Source organism: Aquarana catesbeiana, linkage group LG09, assembly GCF_042186555.1.
Source record: "Aquarana catesbeiana isolate 2022-GZ linkage group LG09, ASM4218655v1, whole genome shotgun sequence".
Taxonomy (NCBI): Eukaryota; Metazoa; Chordata; class Amphibia; order Anura; family Ranidae; genus Aquarana; species Aquarana catesbeiana.
The window spans coordinates 119,685,466-119,710,408 of NC_133332.1; the positions used below are offsets into that span (position 1 = coordinate 119,685,466).

Sequence of the window (24,943 nt, forward strand, 5' to 3'; positions counted from 1 at the left end):
GTGAAGTATCCTTTTAAGCTCTGATAAATTAACCACTTCCAGACCAGCTGCCGCAGTTATACTGCAGCAGGTTGGCTGCCATGCGCGAGCCGTTGTAGCTGTATGGCGGCTCTTTAAGACGCTTTAGCAGCCATGCGCGCACCCGCAGCGTGTCCCCAGAGCCGATGCGTCACGGCCGCTGGGCACCCGTGATCACTCGTGACAGCGAGAAACGAGATCTGTGTGTGTAAGCACACAAATCCTGGTTCTCTCAGGGGAGTAGAGACAGATCGTGTGTTCCTAGTAAGTAGGAACAGCGATCGCTCTCCTCCCCTAGTCAGTCTCATCCCCCCACAGTTAGAACACCTCCATAGGACACATTTAACCCCTTGATTGCCCCCTAGTCTTAACCCCTTCCCTGCCAATGACATTTATATAGTAATCAATGACTATTTTAAGCTCTGATCGCTGTATAAATGTCAAGGGTCCCAAAAAAGTGTCAAAAGTGTGCGATCTGTCCGCCGCAATGTCGCAGTCACGATAAAAATCGCTGATCATCGCCATTACTAGTAAAAAAAAAAAAAATTATATATATATATATATATATATATATATATATATATATATATATATACACCATAAATGTATCCCCTATTTTGTAGATGCTATAACTTTTGCACAAACCACTCAATATACGCTTTTTTTTAAAAAAAAAGTATTTTATTTTTTTATTTTATTTTTTTTATGTACCAAAAATATGTAGAATACATATCTGCCTAAACTGAGGAAGCAATGTGTTTTGTTTTTTTTTTTTTGGGATATTTTTTTTTCTTTTCAAAATACCGTATTTATCGGCGTATAACACGCACATTCATTTTAAGTGGGAAGTTTCAGGAAAAAAACTTACATTTTTAATAAGGAACTTTGAAGCAAAATAAGGGTCAGTGCCCATCTGCAGCCTCACCATTGCCATCAATGCAGCCTGATCAATGCCCATATGCAGCCTCACAAGTGCCATCAATGCAGCCTCATTAATCCACATCAATGCAGCCCCACCATTGCCATCAATGCAGCAACCTTGCCATTGCCATCAATGCAGCAGCCTCACCACTGCCATCAGTGCAGCCTGATCGATGCCCATCTGCAGCCTAGAGGGGACAGGGAGGGGGGCTGGACGAGCGCCGACAGATTACATACAGTGAGAATCTCCTATGATAGACAGAACAGTGGTCCAATGGCAGCCCAGGAGACGGGACTTTCTATTACAGAGGCCGCCAAGTAAACAGGAGATTCTCACTGTATGTAATCTGACGGCGCTCGTCCCGCCCCCCTCCCCGTCCACTCCGAGGCAGCTAAAATTGAAGTATTGGCGTATAACACGCACACGCTATTTGCACCCGATTTTCATGGTGAAAAAGTGAGTGTTATACGCCAATAAATACAGTAGTTGCTTTTTTTTGTTTATAGCGCAAAAAATAAAAACTGCAGAGGTGATCAAATACCACCAAAAGAAAGCTCTATTTGTGGGGGAAAAAACTTGTTTGGGTACAATGTTGCATGACAGCACAATTGTCAGTTAAAGTGACGCAGTGCCGAATCGCAAAAAATGGCCTGGTCAGGAAGGGGGTAAAGTCTTCCGGGGCTGAAGTGGTTAAAAAGATATAAGCTGATTGGTTGCCATGCACAGCTGCACCAGCCTGTTTTGGTAAATTCCCCTCCACTATCTTTTTTTTTTTTTTTTTTTTGCATAACTGCCCTAAATATGGGGTTTTATATTACCATACTCATTGTTGTGTGGTTTTGCAACTTAAGCTATGTGTTCAGTAACTGAAAATCTCCAGGATAAAAGCCTGCCATGTTACCCAGCTAAGCATATAAAGGCTGCTGGCCAAGTACAAGTGTTTACATGACAGCATCTTGGTTCATGAAGTAGATACTGACCTTAGATGATATCTAAACAAAGATGGGGTTTAGCCTTGAGCAGAAAGTAGAATAAAGACATCTGGTTTTACTGTGCATACATGTAAATTAAAGAGCACATCTGAAATATTTCACACATTTTACAAGGGGTACCATTCATTCCAAAGAAAGTCGCACTTGAAGTGTGTAGAACTATACCAAAAAAAGTTCATTTTAAAAACCTTTCAACATTCCGTGTGTGTACACAGAAAAAAGGGACAGAATTGTTTTGCAGAAGTGATGAACAATTAGTACACATTACCAATATAATAAAGTTCAACTGATCCACAGAACCATAGACCACAGGTACATGATTTTCTTTGCAATAAAGGTATGTGCAAGCATACCTGGAATGCATTAGATTGGGTGGGATATTCTTCAGAATATTAGAAAGCTTTCAGAACTACCACTGATTGGGCACATCTTTCAATCCTTACAAGAGGTATTTGAATTGATCATATTGCTGGGAACTTGGATACTTACTCACCCTTCCTGGGCCATATGAAAATGTTTTCCAACAGGCCGGGTGACATTTTTGTATAACGTTGCATGCTCCTAAGTATGTATCACACAGATCTGTGTTGGCTTTAAGTGCTTTGAAGTTGGATCAATTTTGTACTCTCCTATGAGAGCTGTCTGTATGGCTGATATTAGATTATATAATGCACTATGTGTGCGCTTGAGGAGTTTTCAGTAAGTAAAACTCATGCCTCACTGTATCCAAATGTTTGTCTGTGGCATTGTTTGTGTTTTTCATTTGCATTTTGATATATAGACCTGTTCTATTACTATAGCCAAATAGTTCATCTCATGGGGAAGATGTGTGCTTGGTATTCAATCCTTTCCTACTTGATGCATAATCATGCAGTTAACCGGCAGTTTAAAGACTAAGTTCACCTATTAAAAATAATAAATGCCTTGCTTGTCTCAAAATGGCGGTGAGGTCTGGGGATCCCCTATTTTTTACGTTACTATAGAGCGGCCCAATTGGTGCAACTTTACCAAATTTTTTTCTATGACCTACCAACCTGACTGGGTAAAACTAGAGACACAAGGTAGTACCTTGCTCCCCATTGATCTTCTGCCTTGGATCCCCTCTAAGGAGCCTAGCGCCATTCTCAGCCCCTCCCTTTCACATTTCTTAAGTCTCTGGGACACGGTGTGTAAAATCTATTCCCTGAAGTCACCCCATACCCCAGTGGGGCCCCCATTTTCAGGAATGTGCAATTCCCTCCTGGGCAACATCTGCAACAGTTCACATGGTGGATCAACAAGGGTCTTTACCAGATAGCTCTCTTTATATATCATAGAGGTATTAGAAAGCCTTCTTACTTTCTGGAGACCTTATAAATGCCCGCATTGGAGACATTTAGACTCCGCCAAATTACTAATTACTTTCAGACATTGTGCCAAGACCAGGTTGACATTACCACTCTGACATTTTACAAAAATAAATGTTTACGAGGCCCGGGTAGGCGAGGCAGCATCTCAGAGTTGTACATTTTGTTTGCAGACCAGGTTTCTAAACTCTTACCAACTAGCTTGGGAGGCGGATCTGGGAACACTAGACGAGGAAGTCTGGTTCCAATGGTCAACCATGGCGCACAAGGGAATATTAAATACTTCCCTGGTGGAGGCGAATTATAAGGTATTGTTATGATGGTACCTTGTTCCGACACAGTTAGCAAAAATTTACCTGGATGCTTCGCCTCTGTTTCAGGGGCTGCGGCCAGGAGGGAAGCATGCTCCGTATCTGCTGGACATGCCCAAAAGCGAAACGGTATTGGATAAGAATATTTAGTTTAGTATATTTGGTGACTGGATTAAATATTCCTAAAAATGTTAAGACGGCACTATTTTCTGACCTATCGAGTGAGCTACCTAAAAATCTCAAAACTCTCACCTTCTTTATTTTTCTGGCAGCTAAGATCACCATAGTGCGAGCATGGAAAACTCCTGTGATAAATTTTAGTATTAGTGAAGAACACAATAATCTGGATCATGCTAAATGAAAAATTGGCAAGCATTCTTCGCGACCAACAACAGTTTTTGAAAAGGTCTGGAACCCCCTGGATTAGATATCTTCAATCCCTGTAGGGGGTGGGGTGGTGGTTGGTGTTTTGGAGCGAGGGGACCGGTGGCAATTCTTCTTTGTTCTTATCTTTCTTGTCTTTTTATTCCTTTCAACCTTTTCTATAACTTCTAAGTTTGACCTAAAAGTTTGCGAGTGGGCTTTAAGGCTGCCTTTAGCTGGATCTATACTCAGAAATATGGTGGCTTAGGGTAGGCTAGTCTTCCCTGGCAAGATGGTCATATACACAAACTATGTTACGGTATAGTTATATTGTGATCAGAATATGCCGATTTGGACCCCATTGTATAATATGCATTTGTGTTATTGCATACCTCATCGCTTAAAAACCCTTTTTCTCAATAAAAATTATTGGAACGAAAAATAATAAATGCACACATTTTTGCAGGTAAAAAATATGTATATGTGTGTGTGTATATATATATATATATATATATATATATATATATATATATATATATATATATATATATATATATATATATATATATATAGTATGTTTGTGTGTGTGTATGTATATATATCTATATAATAATTTTTTTTTTTCTTAAACCGGAGCCTGGAAAGTATTGCACCTCAGTGACTTCTATGAAGTGGGAAGCTTTCACTACAAAAACTTCTACAGCCACAACCACTTGGGTTTTATGGTATCGCTATGCCGCGTTGAGGTTCTTAGCACCAACTAAGTGTCGGAAGACACTGATCAAAGTAGAGCAATGAGATGGGCTTTCCACTTCACACATCGGGAGAAAAGATATAAAATGTTTTTTCCGGCCCTCAAAAATGACAGTTTATCTGTGACCCAGATAGAGAAAGGTGCAAAGCTTCTCATATGCCACATAATTGGCAATATGCCAGATTCATGCTGCAGCAATATGTGAAAAAAGCTGTGTTTTCCATAGTGTTTGTGTTCTTTTAACAGGTATTGAACACAATAATGCATCAAACAGCAGTAAAACGTAATTTTAAACAAATGCTACAATGCAGCATTTCTTTACAACCCAATTTTTCTTCTTCCCGTTTTCAACATTTCATCAGCACCTGCTGTTCAGCCATAAACTGCTTCACATAATAAAAATACATGCATCTTAACGTGTGTTGATGCATAATAATGTGTGTTTTATAACCTGCATGGATTCACAGTTTCATGTATTTTGCAAAGGGGTGAATGAAGCCTGTAGATCCTGTAGTACCCCAAACATGTTGCAGCCCCCCTAAATTAACAGATGGGATGCATTAGCTTTTATAGTTGCACTCATGGGCTAGTAGGAAGGTAAGGACCACAGGCACAACACCTACACAGTTCCCAAGAGGCAGAGGAGTACATGGGCTCCAACTCCATGGCTTCATGATAATCAGGATAAATAATCTGGCTCTTCAGTAACACCTACCAAGGCTACTGTATGTAGGGCAAGAAGTAGACCCTGGGAGGAGGAAGACCTTCAGAGTCTCTGCACTGGAGATGTCGCATGGGTATGGCTTCAAGATCTTTAGAGCTAGTGATGGCTTGTCTTGATTTTACCTTCTCATTAACATATATCTACCTGAAAAACTGTTTTTCTAAGGATTATTCAAGGTTTGGAGATTAGAAGGACACTATCACTAAAATTTCTGTTTTTAGGATGCTGCACTCTACTATAATCCATATTCTATATGCCACATGACTCCACTGTGCACAGGGTGATGTACATTCTATACCCCACACTGCGCCACACATTTGTGCTTTACTTTACTTTACACCATCTTACACTTTTGTTACTCCAGGTGGCTCCACTTTGTACACTTGGATTCTGCACACCATCCTGTCCATACTGTACTCCACCACTGTACTTAATGGCACACTAATCCACACTATATACACTCAGTACAACTTTGCTTTACATTGATACTCAACACTGTGCTATACATATTTATACTGAACTTAGCTATGCTCTTTATGCTTCTATCTCCATAGCTACACTATAAAATGCACAAAATGAACCCTTCTATTTGTCTATTCTCTCGCTTGCGTTCATCACCATAATTCCGCTGGGCATCCTTTTTTGCTAGTTATCCTCAAATCACGTTATTCGAAATGCAGCATGACTTCTCATCCATTGATGCATGTTGGCTTGTTGAGTATGAACCCCCTTCACCTCTGGAGCTGCTGTGTCCATACAGCATGCCTCTATGGATACAAGGATATACACGTCTGGGAATACAATTTGCCTAAAGTGAGTCTGAAGCCCAAACTTTTTTTTTTTTTTTTTTTTTTTGGATAAAGTAGGGTGTGGCAGATTTTCTTTGTGTTTAAAGGAAACCTGAAATCAGAGATTTGATCCTAATTCAAGATGCTGATTGCCTTATGAAAATGCTGGTTTCCCAGCTGTCACAATGACCTGGCTTCATTCACTAATGACTCCCCAACCTAAAGTATATAACTAAAGGCAAAACTTTTTTTAGTTTTGGGTAAAGTGGAGATTGTATTAAAACTCTTGTTAGGTTTTTATTGCTATCTGTGCTTCCATTAGGGAGATTTACCCTCTCTGTTTGTCCTGTTTAGCAATAGTGAAAGTAAAAGAAAATTCCAAATTTTGGTTTGTCCACAGAAAAGTAATAGGGGAAATCTTCCAATGGGGAAACTAGTTCTGGGGGGGGGGGGAGGGGCGTCATGGCCCTCGAGGGACTTCCTTAACTGCTTCCGGACCAGCGTGAGCTGTCGAAGCTGTACGTCGGCTCTTTAAGATGCCTAAGCGCATGCGAAGCGTGTCCCCAGGGCCAATGCGAGTGTCCAGGCGCAACAACTGGCGGGCCACCGCGATCGCTTGTGCCAGAGCGAGAACCAGGATCTGTGTGTGTGTAAACGCACAAATCCCGGTTCTGTCAGGGGAGAGGAGACAGATCGTGTGTTCCTAATAAGTAGGAACAACGATCTCTCTTCTCCTCTAGTCAGCCACATTTCCCCTCAGTTAGAACACACATAGGGAACACAGTTAACCGCCTTGATCGCCCCCTAGTGTTAACCCCTTCACTGCCGGTGACATTTATACAGTAATCATTGCATTTTTACAGCACTGATCACTGTATAAATGTCACTGGTCCCAAAAAAGTGTCTGATGTGTCCGTCGCAATGTTTCAGTCCCAATAAAAAATCGCCAGATCACCGCCATTACTAGTAAAAAATAAAATAATAAAATGCCATAAATCTATACCCTATTTTGTAGATGCTATAACTTTTGCGCAAACCAATCAATATACGTTTATTGCAATTTTTATTACCAAAAATATGTAGGAGAATATATATATCGGCCTAAACTGAGGAAAAAAATTTTTTTTTTTTTAATAAAAAAATTGGGATATTTATTATAGCAAAAAGTAAAAAAAAAATATTTTTTTTCCCCCAAAATTGTCGCTTTTTTTGTTTTATAGCGCAAAAAAAAACCTGAAAAGGTGATCAAATGCAACCAAAAGAACGCTCTTTTTTTGGGAAAAAAAAGGATGTAAATTTTGTTTGGGTTCAGCGTCGCACGACCGCGCAGTTGTCAGTTAAAGCGATGTAGTGCCGTATCGCAAAAAAATGGCCTGGTCATTAAGCAGGAAAATCTTCCAGGGTGAAGTGGTTAAAGTAGTTCTAAGTGCAGAAGGTATTTTATATTTAAGCAGTTTATATTTACTAAAATAATTGCATTTCCATGTTCTGACACTTGGGGATAGAAGAGCCAAGAGCAACGAACCTGAGAAGAGGAGGATTGGGGCAACTCTGTGCAAAACCACTGCACAGGGCAGGTAAGTATAACATGTTTTAACCTCAGAAGTCGGGTGGAACTCCACTCTAAAGTGATTCTAAGGGCAGAAGGTTTTTTATCTTAATGCATGCTATGCAGCAGCTCCCCTAATAATTATCTGAGCCCCCTCTCAATCCAGCAATGTGCATGACTGCCTCTGCTGCCCGGGACCCCCCCCCCCCCCCCGATTGGCTGAGAGACTGCAACGGCACCATTGGCTCCCGCTGCTGTCTAAATCAGCCAATCGTCAGAGGGGGCGGTGCCCAACCGCAGCTCCCTGTCTGAATGGACAGGGAGCTGCGGCTCGGGTGCCCCCATAGCAAGTTGCTTGCTGTGGGGGCACTCTGCAGAATGGAGGGGCTAAGAGACAGCAAGGGACTCAAGGGGAGGAGGATTGGGGCTGCTCTGTGCAAAAACCACTGCACAGAGCAGGTAAGTATGACTTGTTTGTTTTTTGTTTTTTTAAAGAAAAAAAATTGACTTTACAATCACTTTAAGATAACAAGGTAATACTTTTTTTTTTTTTTTTTTTTTTTTTTTAAGGCCAAACAAGGCTTTCTTTTCATGATATTTTCTTGCAACATTTTTTTTTTACAATCCTTGGACAAGAAAATGCAACAAAACTAAATAACACACTTTCTTTTTTTTGACCAGTTTAAAAATCGATAGTGTTGCTGCAGGTAAAAAGGGTACAGTTGTTGTTCTGTAATTTGTCCTGTTTAAACTATGATTCTGGTACAAAGCATTGCACAGTTATTAACAAATTAAATAGTGTTTTTCTTTGTTTACACTTGTTTTAAATAGGAAATGCAAAAAAATAGGGCCGTATAAAAACACATGCAACATCCAGGTAGTGGACTTTAAACCTGGGCATTGTACATATGTGCTTTTCTATTTGTGCTCAGAGTGCACTTCCCAGTGCTAAGACTGGGCTGTCAGTGACAACCCTGGGATCACATTATCACTGTGATAGCCACTGATTGACTATCACAGTGATCATTCATTCTGTAACCCAGTCTTGTGTTTTCTCATATGTCAAGATGAGAAACAGACTTTTGGTGGAGGAAAAGATGCAATGTATTTTTTCCCTCCTCCCTAGAGAAGTTTGTAGAAAAATAAAAATGTCAGGCGTTTATTTGGAAGGGTGTTTTGGTGGTGGAACATGGTAATGTCAGAAAAATTACAACTAAAGTGTTTGTTTTTTTTTTGGTGCTGTTTTCCTTTGATGAAAAAACCAGGAGATATCCATTAACATTTACCACCAAATTAAAGCCCAATCTGTCCTGAATAAAGCAAGGTATAATCCCTCTGGATATAAAAGTAGTTGCAATATGTACAGTTATATTAACCATTTAAGGACCGGGCCTGGTTTTCAGACCTGGTGTTTACAAGTTGAAATCATTTTATTTTTTGCTAGGAAATTACTTAGAGCCCCCAAACATTATATATATTTTTTTCAGACACCCTAGAGAATAAAATGGCGGTCGTTGCAATACTTTGTCACACCGTATTTGGGCAGCGGTCTTACAAGCGCAGTTTTTTTGGAAAAAATACACTTTTTTTAATTCAAAAATAAGACAACAGAAAAGTTAGCCCAATTTTTTCTTTATGTTGTGAAAGATAATGTTACACCGAGTAAATTGATACCCAACATGTCACGCTTCAAAATCGCGCCCACTGGTGGAATGGCGACAAACGTTTACCCTTAAAAATCCCCATAGGCGTTGTTTAAAAATTTCTACAGGTTACCAGGTTTTAGTTAGAGGAGGTCTAGTGCTAAAATTATTGCTCTCGCTCTAACAATCGCGGCGATGCTGCACATGTGTGGTTTGAACACAGTTTTCATATGCGGGCGCTACTTACGTATGCGCTCGCTTCTACGCGTGAGCTCGGCGGGACGGGGCGCTTTACATTTTTTTTTTTTCTTTCTTATACTTTTTTATTTTGATACTGTCCTTTAAAGAAAAAAGTTTGGGTCACTTTTATTCCTATTACAAGGAATGTAAACATCCTTTGTAAATGGGAAAAAAAGCATGACAAGGCTTCTTAAATGTGAGATCTGGGGTCAAAAAGACCTCAGATCAAACATTTATACTAAAATGCAATAATTAAAAAAAAAAATAACCCTTTTTAAGACCATTGGGCGGAAGTGACATTTGACGTCGCTCCTGCCATCCAATTGTGTAGAGCCGAGTGGGGGGCCATCTTTCCCTCACTCGGAATCCAGATGTAAGGGGAGAGGACCCGATCGTCTGCATCGCTACCGATGGCTCCAGTAAGCAGCGGAGATGACCGGAGCACGGCGACCCCCCCCACCCCCCCCCATAAGTGATCTTGTGGTGAATCTGCCGCTGAGACCGCTTTTATCTGAAAGCAGACCGCCCGCTGTTAAAGATGATACTGGGGTTATGGCAGCTAGCTGCTGCCATAACAACAGTATTCCCCTTCAAACAGCTGACATACGCGGGTGCCGCTGGTCACGGCACAGGGCCCTGAAGATACGGCACGATCAACCGTTCCTTCATTGCGCATGCGCCGATGGCGGCTTATTTAGTATAGTATAGAGATATTTACAGTACCTACAGGTGAGCCTTGTTATAGGCTTCCCTGTACGTACAATTTTAACAGGAAGACTTTACTTCCTCTTTAACCGCTTCCCGACCAACCGCCGCAGTTATACTGCGGCAGGTTGGCTCCCCTACACGAGCCGTCCTAGCTATACGTCAGGATAGCAGGCGCCGATGCTCGTGGCCGACGGTCAAGATGACCGCCGGCCACGAGCGATCAAGAACAGGAGAGACAGAACAGGGAAGAGTGTGTGTAAACACACTCTTCCCTGTTCTGACAGGAGTGACAGATCGTGTGTACCTATTAGCTAGGAACCACGATCCGTCACTTCCTCCAGTCAGTCCCCTCCCCCTTCAGTTAGAATCACCTCCCAGGTAACACAGTTAACCCCTCGATTGCCCCCTAGTGTTAACCCCTTCACTGCCAGTGACATTTTTACAGTAATCAATGCAATTTTATAGCACTGATCGCTGTATTAATGCCAATGGTCCCAAAAATGTGTCAAAATTGTCCGATGTGTCTGCCATAATATCGCAGTCACGATAAAAATCACAGATCGCCGCCATTACTAGTAAAATAAAAATGCTATAAATCTATTCCCTTTTTTTTTTAGACGGTATAAATGTTGCGCAAACCAATCAATATACGCTTATTGCGTTTTTTTTTACCAAAAATATGTAGAAGAAAACATATCGGCCTAAACTGAGGAAAAAAATATATTTTTTTATATTTTTGGGGGGTTATTTATTATAGTAAAAAATAATGCGTTTTTTTTTTTTTTTTTTCAAAATTTCGCTCTTTTTTTTTTTGTTTATAGCGCAAAAAATAAAAACCGCAGAGGCGATCAAATACCAACAAAAGAAATCTATTTGTGGGAAAAAATACATCAATTTTGTTTGGGTACAACGTCGCACGACAGTGCAATTGTCAGTTAAAACGACGCAGTGCCCAATCGCAAAAAAGTGCTCTGGTCAGGAAGGGGGTAAGTCCTTCCGGGGCAGAAGTGGTTAAAGTGATTGTAAAGTCTTATTTATTATTGTAAAAAAAAAAAAAAGTAATACTTACCTTCTCTGTGCAGTTTTTTTTTGCACAGAGCAGCCTGGATCCTCCTCTTCTCGGGTTCCTCTTCTGTGCTCCTGGCCCCTCCCTCCTATCGCGTGCCCCCAAAGCCAGCAGCTTGCTGTGGGGGAACCTGAGCCGAGTCACAGTGCAGTGTATTCATTCAGACATGGATCCCTGACCCGGCCCCGTTCCCTCTCTCCCCTGATTGGCTAACTGACTTTAACAGCCACGGGAGCCAATGGTGCTGCTGTGTCTCAGCCAATCAGGAGGAGAGTCCCGGACGGCTAAGACATTCGGACATCACTGGAGAAAGATGGGGCTCAGGTAAGTAATTAGGGGATGCTGCTACACACAAGTTTTTTTTTTCTTTTTTAGCTTAATGCATATGCATTAAGCTAAAAAACCTTCTGCTTTTTACAACTCTTAACTCCTGGTATGAATTATTCTACCTAAATATGTCTTCCGTAGCCACAAAGGGTATAAATCCACTTTGTTCACCAAATGACTTTGCAAACCCAGTTATTACCTTATAGAATTAGCCTTGACATCATTACTATGCTGCTTATGTCCTGTGCAGAGCAGAACTGTGGGAAGGACCCAGATGGTTTGCCCACTTCAGACTGTCAGCAACAAAAATACATATGCCTCTTGGACAATATTTGATTAACCTGGTGTTAAGCTTTAAAAGAGCTGTATAGACGTAGAAAAAAAACAAACATTTATACTCCTCTAGGTGGATGCCGCATTGATCCAATGCTCTCTGCTCTGGATCGCTGAGAGTCTGAGCCATGTGTCGGTCCAGGCATCTCGGTGGAACCTGACCCTGGACCAGCTGAGTGATGTTAGCCGACAGCAGACTTTAGCCCGCTGTCAGATAAAAACAGATCACAGGAGTGCAGAAGGAACTACACTCCTGTGACTTACAGGAGAATAGCCAAAAGAGCTTCTTTTATTCCTTTTGTGATTTAGGCTTCATGCCCACGGCGTTTTAAAAAATGAGCTGTAAAGCTAGTACCGATGCCAAGAAAGAAGCGGCGTTAAAAACGCAATTTTATCCGTGTTTTGCATTTTCGCCAATGCGTGTTTAGCCGTGCTAGCTTTCAGCCGCGTTTCTCTGTCTCTATTCAAAATTAATGGCTCCCTATGGAAGCCCATTGATTTGAATAGAAATCGGATAAAGATGATCCGACTTGTGTGCTGAGAATCTTGAAAGGGAACCCCGCCAAAATGTAAGAACACCTTGTCCCCATGTTGAGGACAAGGGCCTCTTCCCCACAACCCTTGCCCGGTGGTTGTTGGGGTCTGCGGGCGGGGGCTTATCGGAATCTGCAAGCCCCCTTTAACAAGGGCCACTTTTTTTTTATAGGTGAATGAGTAGGGGTACCATGTACCCCATACTCATTCACCTAGGGTGGGGTGTCAGGATCTGGGGGCCCCCTTGTTAAAGGGGGCTTCCAGATTCCGATAAGTCCCCGCCCGCAGACCCCGGCAACTACCGGCCAGGGTTGTCGGGAAGAAGCCCTTGTCCTCATCAACATGGGGACAAGGTGCTTTGGGGTGGGGGGCACAGGGCCCCCTTGCCCCAAAGCACCCACCCCCCATATTGAGGGCATGTGGCCTGGTATGGTCCAGGAGGGGGCGCTCGCTCGCCCCCCCTTCCGGGCTAAGTGTTCAGATAAAGGTCTGGTATGGATCTTGGGGGGGGGGGGGGGGGAGGAGGAACCCCACGCCATTTTTTGGGGGGGTTCAAAATCCATACCAGACCGAACGGTCTGGTATCATCTTTGGGGGGGTGAAATCTCACACAATTTTTTTTATTTTTTTTTATTTTTTTTTTTTACATTTTGCCGGGGTTCCCTTTTAAGATTCTCAGCACACAAGTCACACCGCAAGTCAGATCATCTTGATCCGACTTCTGGTGTGACTTCTATTCAAATAAATGGGCTCCCAAAGGAAACCACTGATTTTGAATAGAGACAGCGTTAAGCCTCGTTAAATCACATTTAACATCAAATCAGTGGGCAGCGGTGATTTGCTGGTGCTTTTAACCCTTTATTCGCTTGCTAGCGGGGGGGTTAAAGGCAGCCGAAAAGCGCCTCTAAAACAATGGTAAAGCGCTGCTAAAACTAGCGGCGCTTTACCACCAATGCCCCCGAGCTGTCGGTGTGAAAGGGCTCTAATTTTCTTCATAAATTTTGGCCAAAATTTATACTGCTACATACAGTGGGGACGGAAAGTATTCAGACCCCCATAAATTTTTCACTCTGTTATATTGCAGCCATTTTCTAAAATCATTTAAGTTCATTTTTTTCCTCATTAATGTACACACAGCACCCCATATTGACAGAAAAACACAGAATTGTTGACATTTTTGCAGATTTATTAAAAAAGAAAAACTGAAATATCACATGGTCCTAAGTATTCAGACCCTTTGCTGTGACACTCATATATTTAACTCAGGTGCTGTCCATTTCTTCTGATCATCCTTGAGATGGTTCTACACCTTCATTTGAGTCCAGCTGTGTTTGATTATACTAATTGGACTTGATTAGGAAAGCCTCACACCTGTCTATATAAGACCTTACAGCTCACAGTGCATGTCAGAGCAAATGAGAATCATGAGGTCAAAGGAACTGCCTGCAGAGCTCAGAGACAGAATTATGGCAAGGCACAGATCTGGCCAAGGTTACAAAAAAAATTCTGCTGCACTTAAGGTTCCTAAGAGCACAGTGGCCTCCATAATCCTTAAATGATAAATAATAAATCCAGAACCCTTCCTAGAGCTGGCCGCCCGGCCAAACTGAGCTATTGAGGGAGAAGAGCCTTGGTGAGAGAGGTAAAAAAGAACCCAAAGATCACTGTGGCTGAGCTCCAGAGATGCAGTCTGGAGATGGGAGAAAGTTGTAGAAAGTCAACCATCACTGCAGCCCTCCACCAGTCGGGGCATTATGGCAGAGTGGCCCGATGGAAGCCTCTCCTCAGTGCAAGACACATGAAAGCCTGCATGGAGTTTGCTAAAAAAAACACCTGAAGGACTCCAAGACCGTGAGAAATAAGATTCTCTGGCCTGATGAGACCAAGACAGAACTTTTTGGCTTTAATTCTAAGCGGTATGTGTGGAGAAAACCAGGCACTGCTCAGCACCTGTCCAGTACAGTCCCAACAGTGAAGCATGGTGGTGGCAGCATCATGTTGTGGGGGTGTTTTTCAGCTGCAGGGACAGGACGACTGGTTGCAATTGAGGAAAATATGAAAGCGGCCAAGTACAGGGATATCCTGGATGAAAACCTTCTCCAGAGTGCTCAGGACCTCAGACTGGGCCGAAGGTTTACCTTCCAACAAGACAATGACCCCAAGCACACAGCTAAAATAACGAAAGAGTGGCTTCACAACAACTCCGTGACTGTTCTTGAATGGCCCAGCCAGAGCCCTGACTTAAACCCAATTGAGCATCTCTGGAGAGACCTAAAAATGGCTGTCCACCAACGTTTACCATCCAACCTGACAGAACTGGAGAGGATCTGCAAGGAGAAATGGCAGAAGATCTCCAAATCCAGGTGTGAAAAACTTGTTGCATCTTTCCCAAAAAGACTCATGGCTGTATTAGATCAAAAGGGTGCTTCTACTAAATACTGAGCAAAGGGTCTGAATACTTAGGACCATGTGATCTTTCAGTTTTTCTTTTTTAATAAATCTGCAAAAATGTCAACAATTCTGTGTTTTTCTGTCAATATGGGGTGCTGTGTGTACGTTTAATGAGGAAAAAAATGAACTTAAATGATTTTAGAAAATGGATGCAATATAACAAAGAGTGAAAAATGTAAGGGGGTCTGAATACTTTCCATCCCCACTGTATCTTTGGTAAAAATAACCCAACTTGGTGGATATTATTTGGTCTTGTGAATGTTAGAGAGCCTACAAGCTATGGAGCTAATCATTGAAAATTGATCACACCTGATGTACTGACAGCCTATCTCATTTCTTAAGACCCTAACAAGCCAGGAAAGTACAAATGCCCCCCAAATGACCCCTTTTGGAAAGTAGACATTCCAAGGTATATAGTAAGAGGCACGGTGAGTTTTTTTGAAGTTGCCATTTTTTCCCACAGTTCTTTGCAAAATTAAGACTTTTTTTCCCCCACAAAATTGTCATTGTAATAGGTTATTTCTCACACATGGCATATGAATACTTGCAACTACACCCCAAAACACATTCTGCTACTCCTGAGTATGGCGATACCACATGTGTGTGACTTTTTCACAGCCTAGCCACATAGAGAGGCCCAACATGCAGGGAGCACCATCAGGTGTTCTAGAAGCATAAATTACACATCTAACTTGTTGACTACCTATTACACTTTTGAAGGCCTCGGAGCACCAGGACAATGGAAACACCCACAAGATTACCCCATTTTGGAAAGCAAACACGCCAATGTATAATCTATGTGGCATAATGAGTCTTTTAAACGATTTTAGAAAATGGATGCAATATAACAAAGAGTGAAAAATGTAAGGGGGTCTGAATACTTTCCATCCCCACTGTATCTTTGGTAAAAATAACCCAACTTGGTGGATATTATTTGGTCTTGTGAATGTTAGAGAGCCTACAAGCTATGGAGCTAATCATTGAAAATTGATCACACCTGATGTACTGACAGCCTATCTCATTTCTTAAGACCCTAACAAGCCAGGAAAGTACAAATGCCCCCCAAATGACCCCTTTTGGAAAGTAGACATTCCAAGGTATATAGTAAGAGGCACGGTGAGTTTTTTTGAAGTTGCCATTTTTTCCCACAGTTCTTTGCAAAATTAAGACTTTTTTTCCCCCACAAAATTGTCATTGTAATAGGTTATTTCTCACACATGGCATATGAATACTTGCAACTACACCCCAAAACACATTCTGCTACTCCTGAGTATGGCGATACCACATGTGTGTGACTTTTTCACAGCCTAGCCACATAGAGAGGCCCAACATGCAGGGAGCACCATCAGGTGTTCTAGAAGCATAAATTACACATCTAACTTGTTGACTACCTATTACACTTTTGAAGGCCTCGGAGCACCAGGACAATGGAAACACCCACAAGATTACCCCATTTTGGAAAGCAAACACGCCAATGTATAATCTATGTGGCATAATGAGTCTTTTAAACATGTTTATATATATATATATATATATATATATATATATATATAATTTTATTTATTTTTTTTTTACAGTTTTCCATTTATAAGATATTTCCAACACATAGCATGTACATAGCAATAATGACATTCCAAAATACATTCTGCTACTCTTGAGTATGGCAATACCACATGTGTGAGACTTTTACACAGCCTGGCCACATAGAGAGGCTCAACATGCAAGGAACACCGTCAGGTGTTCTAGGGACACACAGCATGCACATACCAAGAATTACACCCCAAAATACATTCTGCTGAGCAAAGGGTAAACAAAAGATTACCTGTGGTTTTAATAGCACAGTTGTCCACAGGAGGATAGCAGGGGTCCAGGCAGCATGCAGGGACTTGGTCAGCAACAGCGAACGCAATTGTCCAGGCAACAGGCAGGTATACTGTCCATAGTCAGTACAAGCAGCAGGCAGGGATGCTGTCCATATGCAGCCCAGGGTCAGTGCAGGCAGAGATATTGTCAGCAGTGCCAAAATATCAGTCCTGGCAACAGGCAGGAACATGGTCCCTAGTACAGGTAGCAGGCAGAGGCATGATGGCAGTAAGTCCTACAGGCAGCAGGCCTGTACAGTAGGGCCTCGTTCAGGACAGAATAGGGACAGGGGTAGAGGCTTCTCCCACCCAAATCTCTTTGAAGCCTCTGGTCTCCAGACCCTAATCTGGGAATGAGAAAACAAAAAAAAATAGTTTTCTTAATCCAGAAAAACAATTCTGGAGCCCCTCACATATGTGAGACCCCTGTGTTATGAATCCCACTACTCCAGTAGCAGGGTACAAGATCAGTCCAAGATGCAGGCAAAAAACATGTTCCAACAGTTCAGGGTCAGTTCCAGAACAGGCAGAGGTGTGTACAGAAGCGGTAGGCAGAAGCATGGTCGAACAGTCCAGGGTCAGTTCCGGAGCATGCAGTGACATATAAGGGGTGTGAAGGTAAATGGCAGGAACTGAGGATTATGTTTACCATACTTCACTAATAATTTACCTAAGTATGGTATAGGCGGAAACGGTCACCTATGCAGAGGCCTGGTTGGGAAGGACACTGGGGACAATAATAGGAGGTGTCTCTTCAACTCCTCCACTGGTACACACCTTACGTTTTTTTCTGACATTTTTGGCCAGTTAGTCGTTCGGAGAGTCTACTAATAACATTGTATCAAATGTTTTCTGGTGTGCCGTTCAGGAATAATAGGGCAGTGATGATTTCCTCCTGGTAGCCAAGGAAGGGTTGGGGCTTTTGGTGGCGGTGCTGTAAGGCTCGGTTCACACTAGGGGCGGCACGACTTGCAGGTCGCCTCACCGAGGCGACCTGCACACGACTACCACGGCGACTTGCAAAACAACTTCTGTATAGAAGTCTATACAAGTCGCCCCAAAAGAAGTACAGGAACCCGATTAGAATGGTTCCATTGTACAGAACGGGAGGCGACTTGTCGTGTATATAAAATAAATGACTCTTGCTGCAGCACAGATCCTCTCCCTCCTCACAAGCGGTCTCTGTGTGAGTCGCGAGAGCTGTCAATGAGAGATGATCTCGAATGTTTACATTTGAGATCATCTCTCAGTGGACACGCTGATCACGTGGTAAATGGCCAATGTCATTGGTCATTTACCCTGATCTGTGATTGGCTGTGTCCAAGGGACACGGATATCACAAATTTTCCCTGATGTGCACCCGCGATGAGCGTGCAAAGGCGAGAGCGTCTTTTGACGGCCTCCCGGCAATTAAGGCCCGCACTGTAGCTGTCATTCGGCTATAGCGAGGGTGCGAGGTGGTTAAACTTGCATCGGAACCGAGGGCTCCCACGTGCATGCGTGGGAGTGCCGTCATCGCGGCTCCAGCCAATCACAGAGCCGAAGCGCTCGAACCCGGAAGAAAGACCGGAAAAGGCCTCTGTGGCGACAGTGTGCGACTGGATGGCTTTGCTCCAAGCGATGCATACTAATACATTATACAATTGCCTTACAAGTGTTTTTTTTTTTTTTAACCGGCCACTGTTTACTACTGCTTTAATGTGGAGGAGAAAAGGGAAGCTCTAGAAAGATGTTTATACAGAAGATATGCAGAAATAATTCATATAGATAGTTGTATAGGGATTCCCTAGGATCAGATTACATATAGCTTGTGCGTTTTATCTTAATTTCTTGTCTTCCTGGGCTACCTGTAAATTGAGACTCCTTGTCAGATAGTCACAAATTGCAATTGTATATTTAGCTTATAATACCTTTTACAAAGCTGTATCATTACTAAATGTGAGGCATTGCACCTATTTTATGTGGCCTTTAAATAATTTATTCAAGCAAAAGCATGATTTTTTTTCTTTTTACTAACTCATCCATTCATCCACAGGCTGGTTGGAAGGAGAATCATGCAACCTTTATGAATGAGTTGAAGAACCTTCAAGCTACAGGACTCACTACTCTTGGCCAGGCACTAAGATCTTCATTTGACTTACTCAATTTAAATCGTTTGGTGTCTGCAATTGATAACTATGGACAGGTATGTAATATATAAAAAAAAAAAACTCTGCCTTTTAGCTAGATTTCAGTGCCGAGTTGGGAAGGTCAAAATGTTGGATGCTGTTCTGTTGAATTGAAATTTCTTCTCCTGGTGGGGTGGTGACCTTGTTGAGAGAGTGATTGCAGCATAGGGTAGACAAAGGCCACTGGAGTCAACCTAGCCTTAAAGTGCTTGTAAACCCTCACATATACCCAGTGAAGTGAATACCCTCAGATGATACACGGATATGAAACCAATCTCCCTACATCATTTTTACTTGTATATCTGTTTTCCCCTTTCTACACTCTTTGGAAAGTGCATATTGTGTTACAAATCTCTCTTCCTCTTTTCCTCTTTCAGCAGCACATAGGGGTGGGTGGGGATACTGGATTTACACTGTGTGAGGGCTGATTAGAGGAAAGGGACACACCCCCTCCACATAGGCAGATGAATGAAGGAACATACAGAGCTGAATTGTGAATAGACAAGCTCCCTCCCCCGACAAACATTTTCAGCTACTGTTATCTCGTGTGTTGAAAAACTTGTCAGAAGGGACTCATGCTGATAACGGAGGAACGAAGCACCAGAGAGAAACAGCACTTAGAGCTTTGAAGAGAGATAAGTAAACACTACAGATAGCCGTGCTTAGGTCAAATTTAACGAATGGAGTTTACAACCACTTTAAAGTGGATTTCCCGCATAAACCTTACGAAGGCTTTAAAGTGGAGGTCCACCCTGAAAAAATTGCACAAAAAAATACCTAAAAAATGGAGGAAAAGAAAAAAAAAATTTTTTTTACTTACGTGAAATGGCTGTTGCTAGGCAGTCTTCCTAATCTGCCTCTTCCTACGCCGCGGTGATGTTGTCTCTTCTCCTCCCCCCGTTGTCTTCTGGGGAATGGGGCGCGGTGTGTTATGGGAACTGTGTGTGTCCCACAACACATCGCGTCCCATTCACAAAGCGCTGCGCGACTTGCGCATGCGCAGTAGGAAACGAGCAGTGAAGCTGTAAGGCTCCACTGCCTGTTTCCCTTAGGATGGCGCTGCCGGGACCCGAGAGCCAAGGGACGGGTTGGCCTCGGGCGGCCGACATCGCGGGCACCCAGGACAGGTAGCTGCTGACTTTAAATTTTTTTTTTTTTTACGGCCGGAATCCCGCTTTAACTTATTTCCCATTATAATAAATAAAAATTTTTTTTCAAAATTGAACGTGTATGTATAACCAAAACCTTTTTCTCTTTCGTTCATTGACAGACACAGCGCTCCATTATTCAGAACTATAGGGTTATACCCCCCCCTACAGGAGTAGGACACTAGGCAGAAAAAAAGACTTGGCTACGCCTATGGGCAGTCCTACGTGGTATACACCCCCTCTCTGCTATAGGCCTTCAGTTTTTTTTTGCCTACTCAGGAGTAAGGACCTAGTTCCCTATTGGGATCTCTAGTCCTGGTAATTTTTTTGTTTATTTTCTTTTTTCCTGTTTTTTTCTCCAGTCAGATCTACAATCAACTGCTGGGCTGGGCGACAGGCTGGACACTAAGATCCAGTGGTCTCCCCAGTCTGGCTAGTAAGCGCGTGCAGACTGCAACTACGTGCTAGGTCGGCCGCGACATAGCCCCACTGGACGGGGGCTGACCCTACGAGTTAAACATCTCGAGAGGTCGCATACGACCGGGTCTCAGCCTGAGTCGCAGTGTTCCTCATGGCTTCGCTTTCCACCCTCGGGTTTACTACTGGGGGTATTCCTTGGGCTCACCTGCTGCAGTGGCTGGGCCTAGGAAGCGGGTGACCGGACGCGTTTGGGGGACTTTGCGGCGGAGGCCGCCACTTTCCGTTTTTGGGTGTCCGCCCTCCGTGCAGCAGCTCGGATCGGTCCATTAACCCCCCCCTTGTGGGTCTCGGCAGGCGGCCGAAAATTTAGGCCACGGCTTTGCGGCCTACTGACCGGGTGCTGGGTGGCTGGCCCCAGGGCGGGAGGCGGGGGCTGCCGCTTCTTTTTTGGGTATTCACCCTCCATTCAGCAGCTCGGATTGGTCCGGCCCCCCCCCCGCAGGCCGCACACTTGCGGCAGGCGGCCAAAAAGCTTTTGCGGCCTGCTAGGCCTCGTGGCCGCCTCCTACCAGAGGGGCAGCGCTGTGGGGGCTCTGAGGCAACCTCCTTTTGGGGGTCCTTTAGGTGGGCCCGGTGTGGGTGCTCCCTGTGTGGGGCCTCGGCCTCCTGTGAGGGGCCTCAGTGGTACCTCATGTGGGCGGCGTCCGGCACCCCCTGTGCAGGCCCTCGGTCAGTGTCCCCTGTGTGGACCTCGGGCAGTGGGGGTCTCAGTTGGTGGCCCCCTCCTGAGTTTTTTGTGGTGGTGCTTAGGCATATAGCCTAGTAAATGGCACCCCCCGCCTTCCCCTACCTCTGTCTCAAACGATCCTATATCTGGTTGTTTCACCACGGACATGGCCCACCTTGCGGGGTTGGTGGCCACGCTCCCTGTCCTTTCAGGGAGTGAGGATGATTCCTCCACAACTGCAGTGGTGCACAAAAAGGAAGGAGCTGGTTGTCGCACTTATTACATCTGTGCGGGAACCTTTCAAGGTGGGGGGGATGCATCGGTGGCTGCGGCAGAGGGTCCCTTTGGCACTCATAAGCCGTCTTGCGTGGCAAAAGCGTTCCCTTATCCCTCTTATTTTGCCAAATTTGTCCATGAAGACTGGGAGTGTCCAAAGTCTCCTTTGTGCTTCCAAAAACGCTTTCTGTGAGGTACTCCTTTGAGGAGTCCCTCTTCAGAAGTGGACTGTTCCACCAGTAGTGGACCCTTGTCTCTAGGCTGCGCAAGGCAACCACGTTTCCAATAGAAAAATCTCTGGCTTCTAAAGAACCAGCTGACATACCTGGAGGGAGAGCAGAATCCCCCTGCCTTTGCTGCATTGGTAGACCTGTTGGTCTAGGCACTGCAGTTTGTCTGCTATGCCTCTTGGCTGCAATTCCCCTGGTTGCTCAGCGCTCTGTTTCTGCAGTGGTGCTTAGACATGTATTGTGGGGGCTACCCTGGATGACATCATTACGCGTCTTGATTTTGTCCGGTTACAAGATAATTTTCTGGACCTTGTTCCCCAAAAAGGTTTTTTTGCTTTCAATGTGCGTCTGTCGATGGACCGTTTGCTGTTCTGCTTGTGGGGCTGTGGAAGCCCTGTTGCTTCAGAGTGTGATTGTCCTGGATCCCATGTCGGGAACAGTTTCAGGGGTTTTATTCAAACCTGTTCACAGTCCAAAAGATGGAGGTACGTCCAATTCTGGACCTCAAGGCCCTGACCTACCTTGTGTGGATACAGAATTTCAGGATGGAGTCCATCTGCATGGCGGTGGCACCCCTTCATCATGGGGACTTTTTGGTTTCTATCGAGATCACGAATGCTTACTTGCGCATTCCACTATGCCCGACTCCAGCACTTCCTCCGTTTTTCTGTGGGTGCTGAGTATTATCAGCACGTGGTGTTGCCCTTTGGTCTTGCCACCACTTCTCGGGTGTTCATGAGGTGTTGGCCCCGGATCTGGTGTGGTTACGTCAGTGGGGGTTTGTGGTCCTGGGCTGCCTGAATGATCATCTGCGAGTTCTTGACTACCCCAAAGGGCAAACTAGCTCCTATACAGACCTTGACAGATTTCAGTTGGCTTCTATACTATCTGAAGTCTGCTTTGGCCCCTTCCAGAACATTGCATTATCTGAGCCTGACCTGGGCTTCAGCTCTGACCAGAGTGTTTCTTCCTCTGGACAAAGTCCAGAAGTTGCATGCTGCGTTTTTCATTTACTGTTGTCCAGCAGGTGGGCCTCCCTGTGGATCTGCATGTTGGTGTTGGGTCTGATGGTATCTACCTTTTTTGAGGCGATTCCATTTGCACAGTTCCATACAAGCTCCCTTTAGGGAGATCCTGGCATAATGGGACAAGTTCCCGAGGTTTCTGGATAATCTGATTCGGCTGAGCCAGGAAACCAGAGTTTCCCTGGTCTGGTGGCTTTGCTCTCCGATTCTTCGGTGGGGTAAATCCTTTCTCCCCTTGTATTGAACAGGGTGACCACCAATGCCAGTCTGTCCGTGTGGGGAGATGTCCTGGGACTGAGCTCTGCTCAGGGTCGTTGGACGCTGGTGGAATCTGGACTACTGAGCAATATCCTGGAACTTCAAGCGATCAGACTATGTCTGGATCATGGACGGATCGACTTTGGGGGCTCCCGGTTCCGGTCCAGTTGGACTATGCAACGGTGGTGGCTTATTTCAATCACCTGGGCGGGCCAAATAGGGTGCTGGCAGTTGCCATTATCCTCCGATGGGCAGTACATCTCGTTCCGGCCTTCTGACGTATGCATTCCAGGAGTGGAATACTAACAGGCAGATGCCTCAGTCAACTAGGGTTGGACCACGGGGTGGGCCCTTCACTGGGCCGTGTTTCATCAGATATTTTTCCGGTGGGGCTCTCCTGAGGTAGATCTGTTTGTGTCCTGGCTCAACAGGACAGTACCAAGGTTTCCGGCAAGGTCACGGGATCCTCTGGTGGGCACCTCAATCGCTCTAGTGGCCCATGGGGCCGGTAACGTTTGCTCTACGCCTTTCCTCCTCTCCAGCTTCTGCTGTGGCTTTTGTGCAGGATCACGGCCGCAGGGATTCCAGTCATTCTATTGGCATTGTCATACTGCTTTAGAGTCGCTAGTTTTAATGGCCTGGCTGTGATGAGCCAGGTGCTGCAGTTCTGACGCTGATGGCTAGGGAGTCTACCTCCGGATGTGGAAGCACATATATCCTGGTGTGAGTCACTGGGCTTTCATCCTCGTTCTTTCTCGGTGGCTCCGTTTCCAACCTCCCTTCACGGGGGGGTTGAGCAGGAAAGTACCATCAAGGGCCAGGTGTCAGCCTGGGTTGTCTTCTACAGTGTCCCCTGGTCTCGCACTCCCTGGTGTGTACCTTTTTTTATTTAAGGGGTTCAACGTCTGTTTCCACCGGTGTGGTCTCTTCTACCGCCGTGGGATCTGAACTTGGTGATTTTGATTCTCCAGAAGCCTCTCTCTAAAAATATTCTGGAGATTCCACTGCTTACTCTGTCTCGGAAGGTGGCCTCTTGGTGACCATCACCTCTGCTCGCAGGGTATCAGAAATTGTAGCGTTATCTTGTCGTACACCTTACCCAGTGTACACAAGGTTAAGGTGTTTCTTCGCCCTTTTCCATCGTTCCTTCCTCGGATTTCTATTTTAATAAGGACATTGTGTTGCCTTCCTTGTGTCCTTGGTCAACACATCCTAAGGAATTTGCCTTCTCTGCCCTGAATGTTGCTTGGGGGAATCGGTGTATTTGGCAGACACTGAGTCTTTTTGGAGGTCAGACTCACTGTGATCACGGCCAAAAAAGGGGCAGTCTGCTTCTTCTGCAAGCATTTCTGGATGAATCAGACAGATCATGCCTCTGGCCTATTCTGTCAGGGATAGGGTTCCTCCTTTCCCTGTTATGGCGCATTCTTCTCGGGCGCTTAGTGCTTCTAGGGGCCTTCTGTCATAAGGCGTCCATTGCGCAAGTTTGCAAGGAGGTCACTTGGTCGTCGGTGTACACTTTCACAACGTTCTACAAAGTGGATGTGTTGGTATCTATGGATGCCTCTTTTGGCTGCAAGGTTTTGCAGGCTGCTGTTTAGAGGGTCTATTCCCTCTTGAAAGGGTATTGTTCAGGTTGGGCTCCAGCTTGTTCAGGTTGAGCTCCTTTTACCTGGTTGGCTCTTGTGTTAGCTGTGGAATTTTTCGTTGTCCCACCCCTCATGTTTGGCACTGCTTTAGGACGTCCCTATTACTTGCGG

The 24,943-nt window shown here is 44.3% G+C and overlaps 1 protein-coding gene across 4 annotated transcripts in view; it reads left to right on the forward strand.

Moving 5' to 3' along the window:
- Nucleotides 1-24,943, forward strand: part of LOC141108025 (integrator complex subunit 6-like) — a 182,606-nt gene that overhangs the window by 53,293 nt on the left and 104,370 nt on the right. For all 4 annotated transcript variants that reach the window (XR_012235996.1, XM_073599200.1, XM_073599201.1 and 1 more), the window contains exon 3: nt 18,967-19,116. Coding sequence is in view for 3 of the 4 variants with exons in the window: in XM_073599200.1 (XP_073455301.1) it covers nt 18,967-19,116 (150 nt within the window). In the remaining variant the exon portion in view is untranslated. The remainder of the gene's footprint in view (nt 1-18,966; nt 19,117-24,943) is intronic.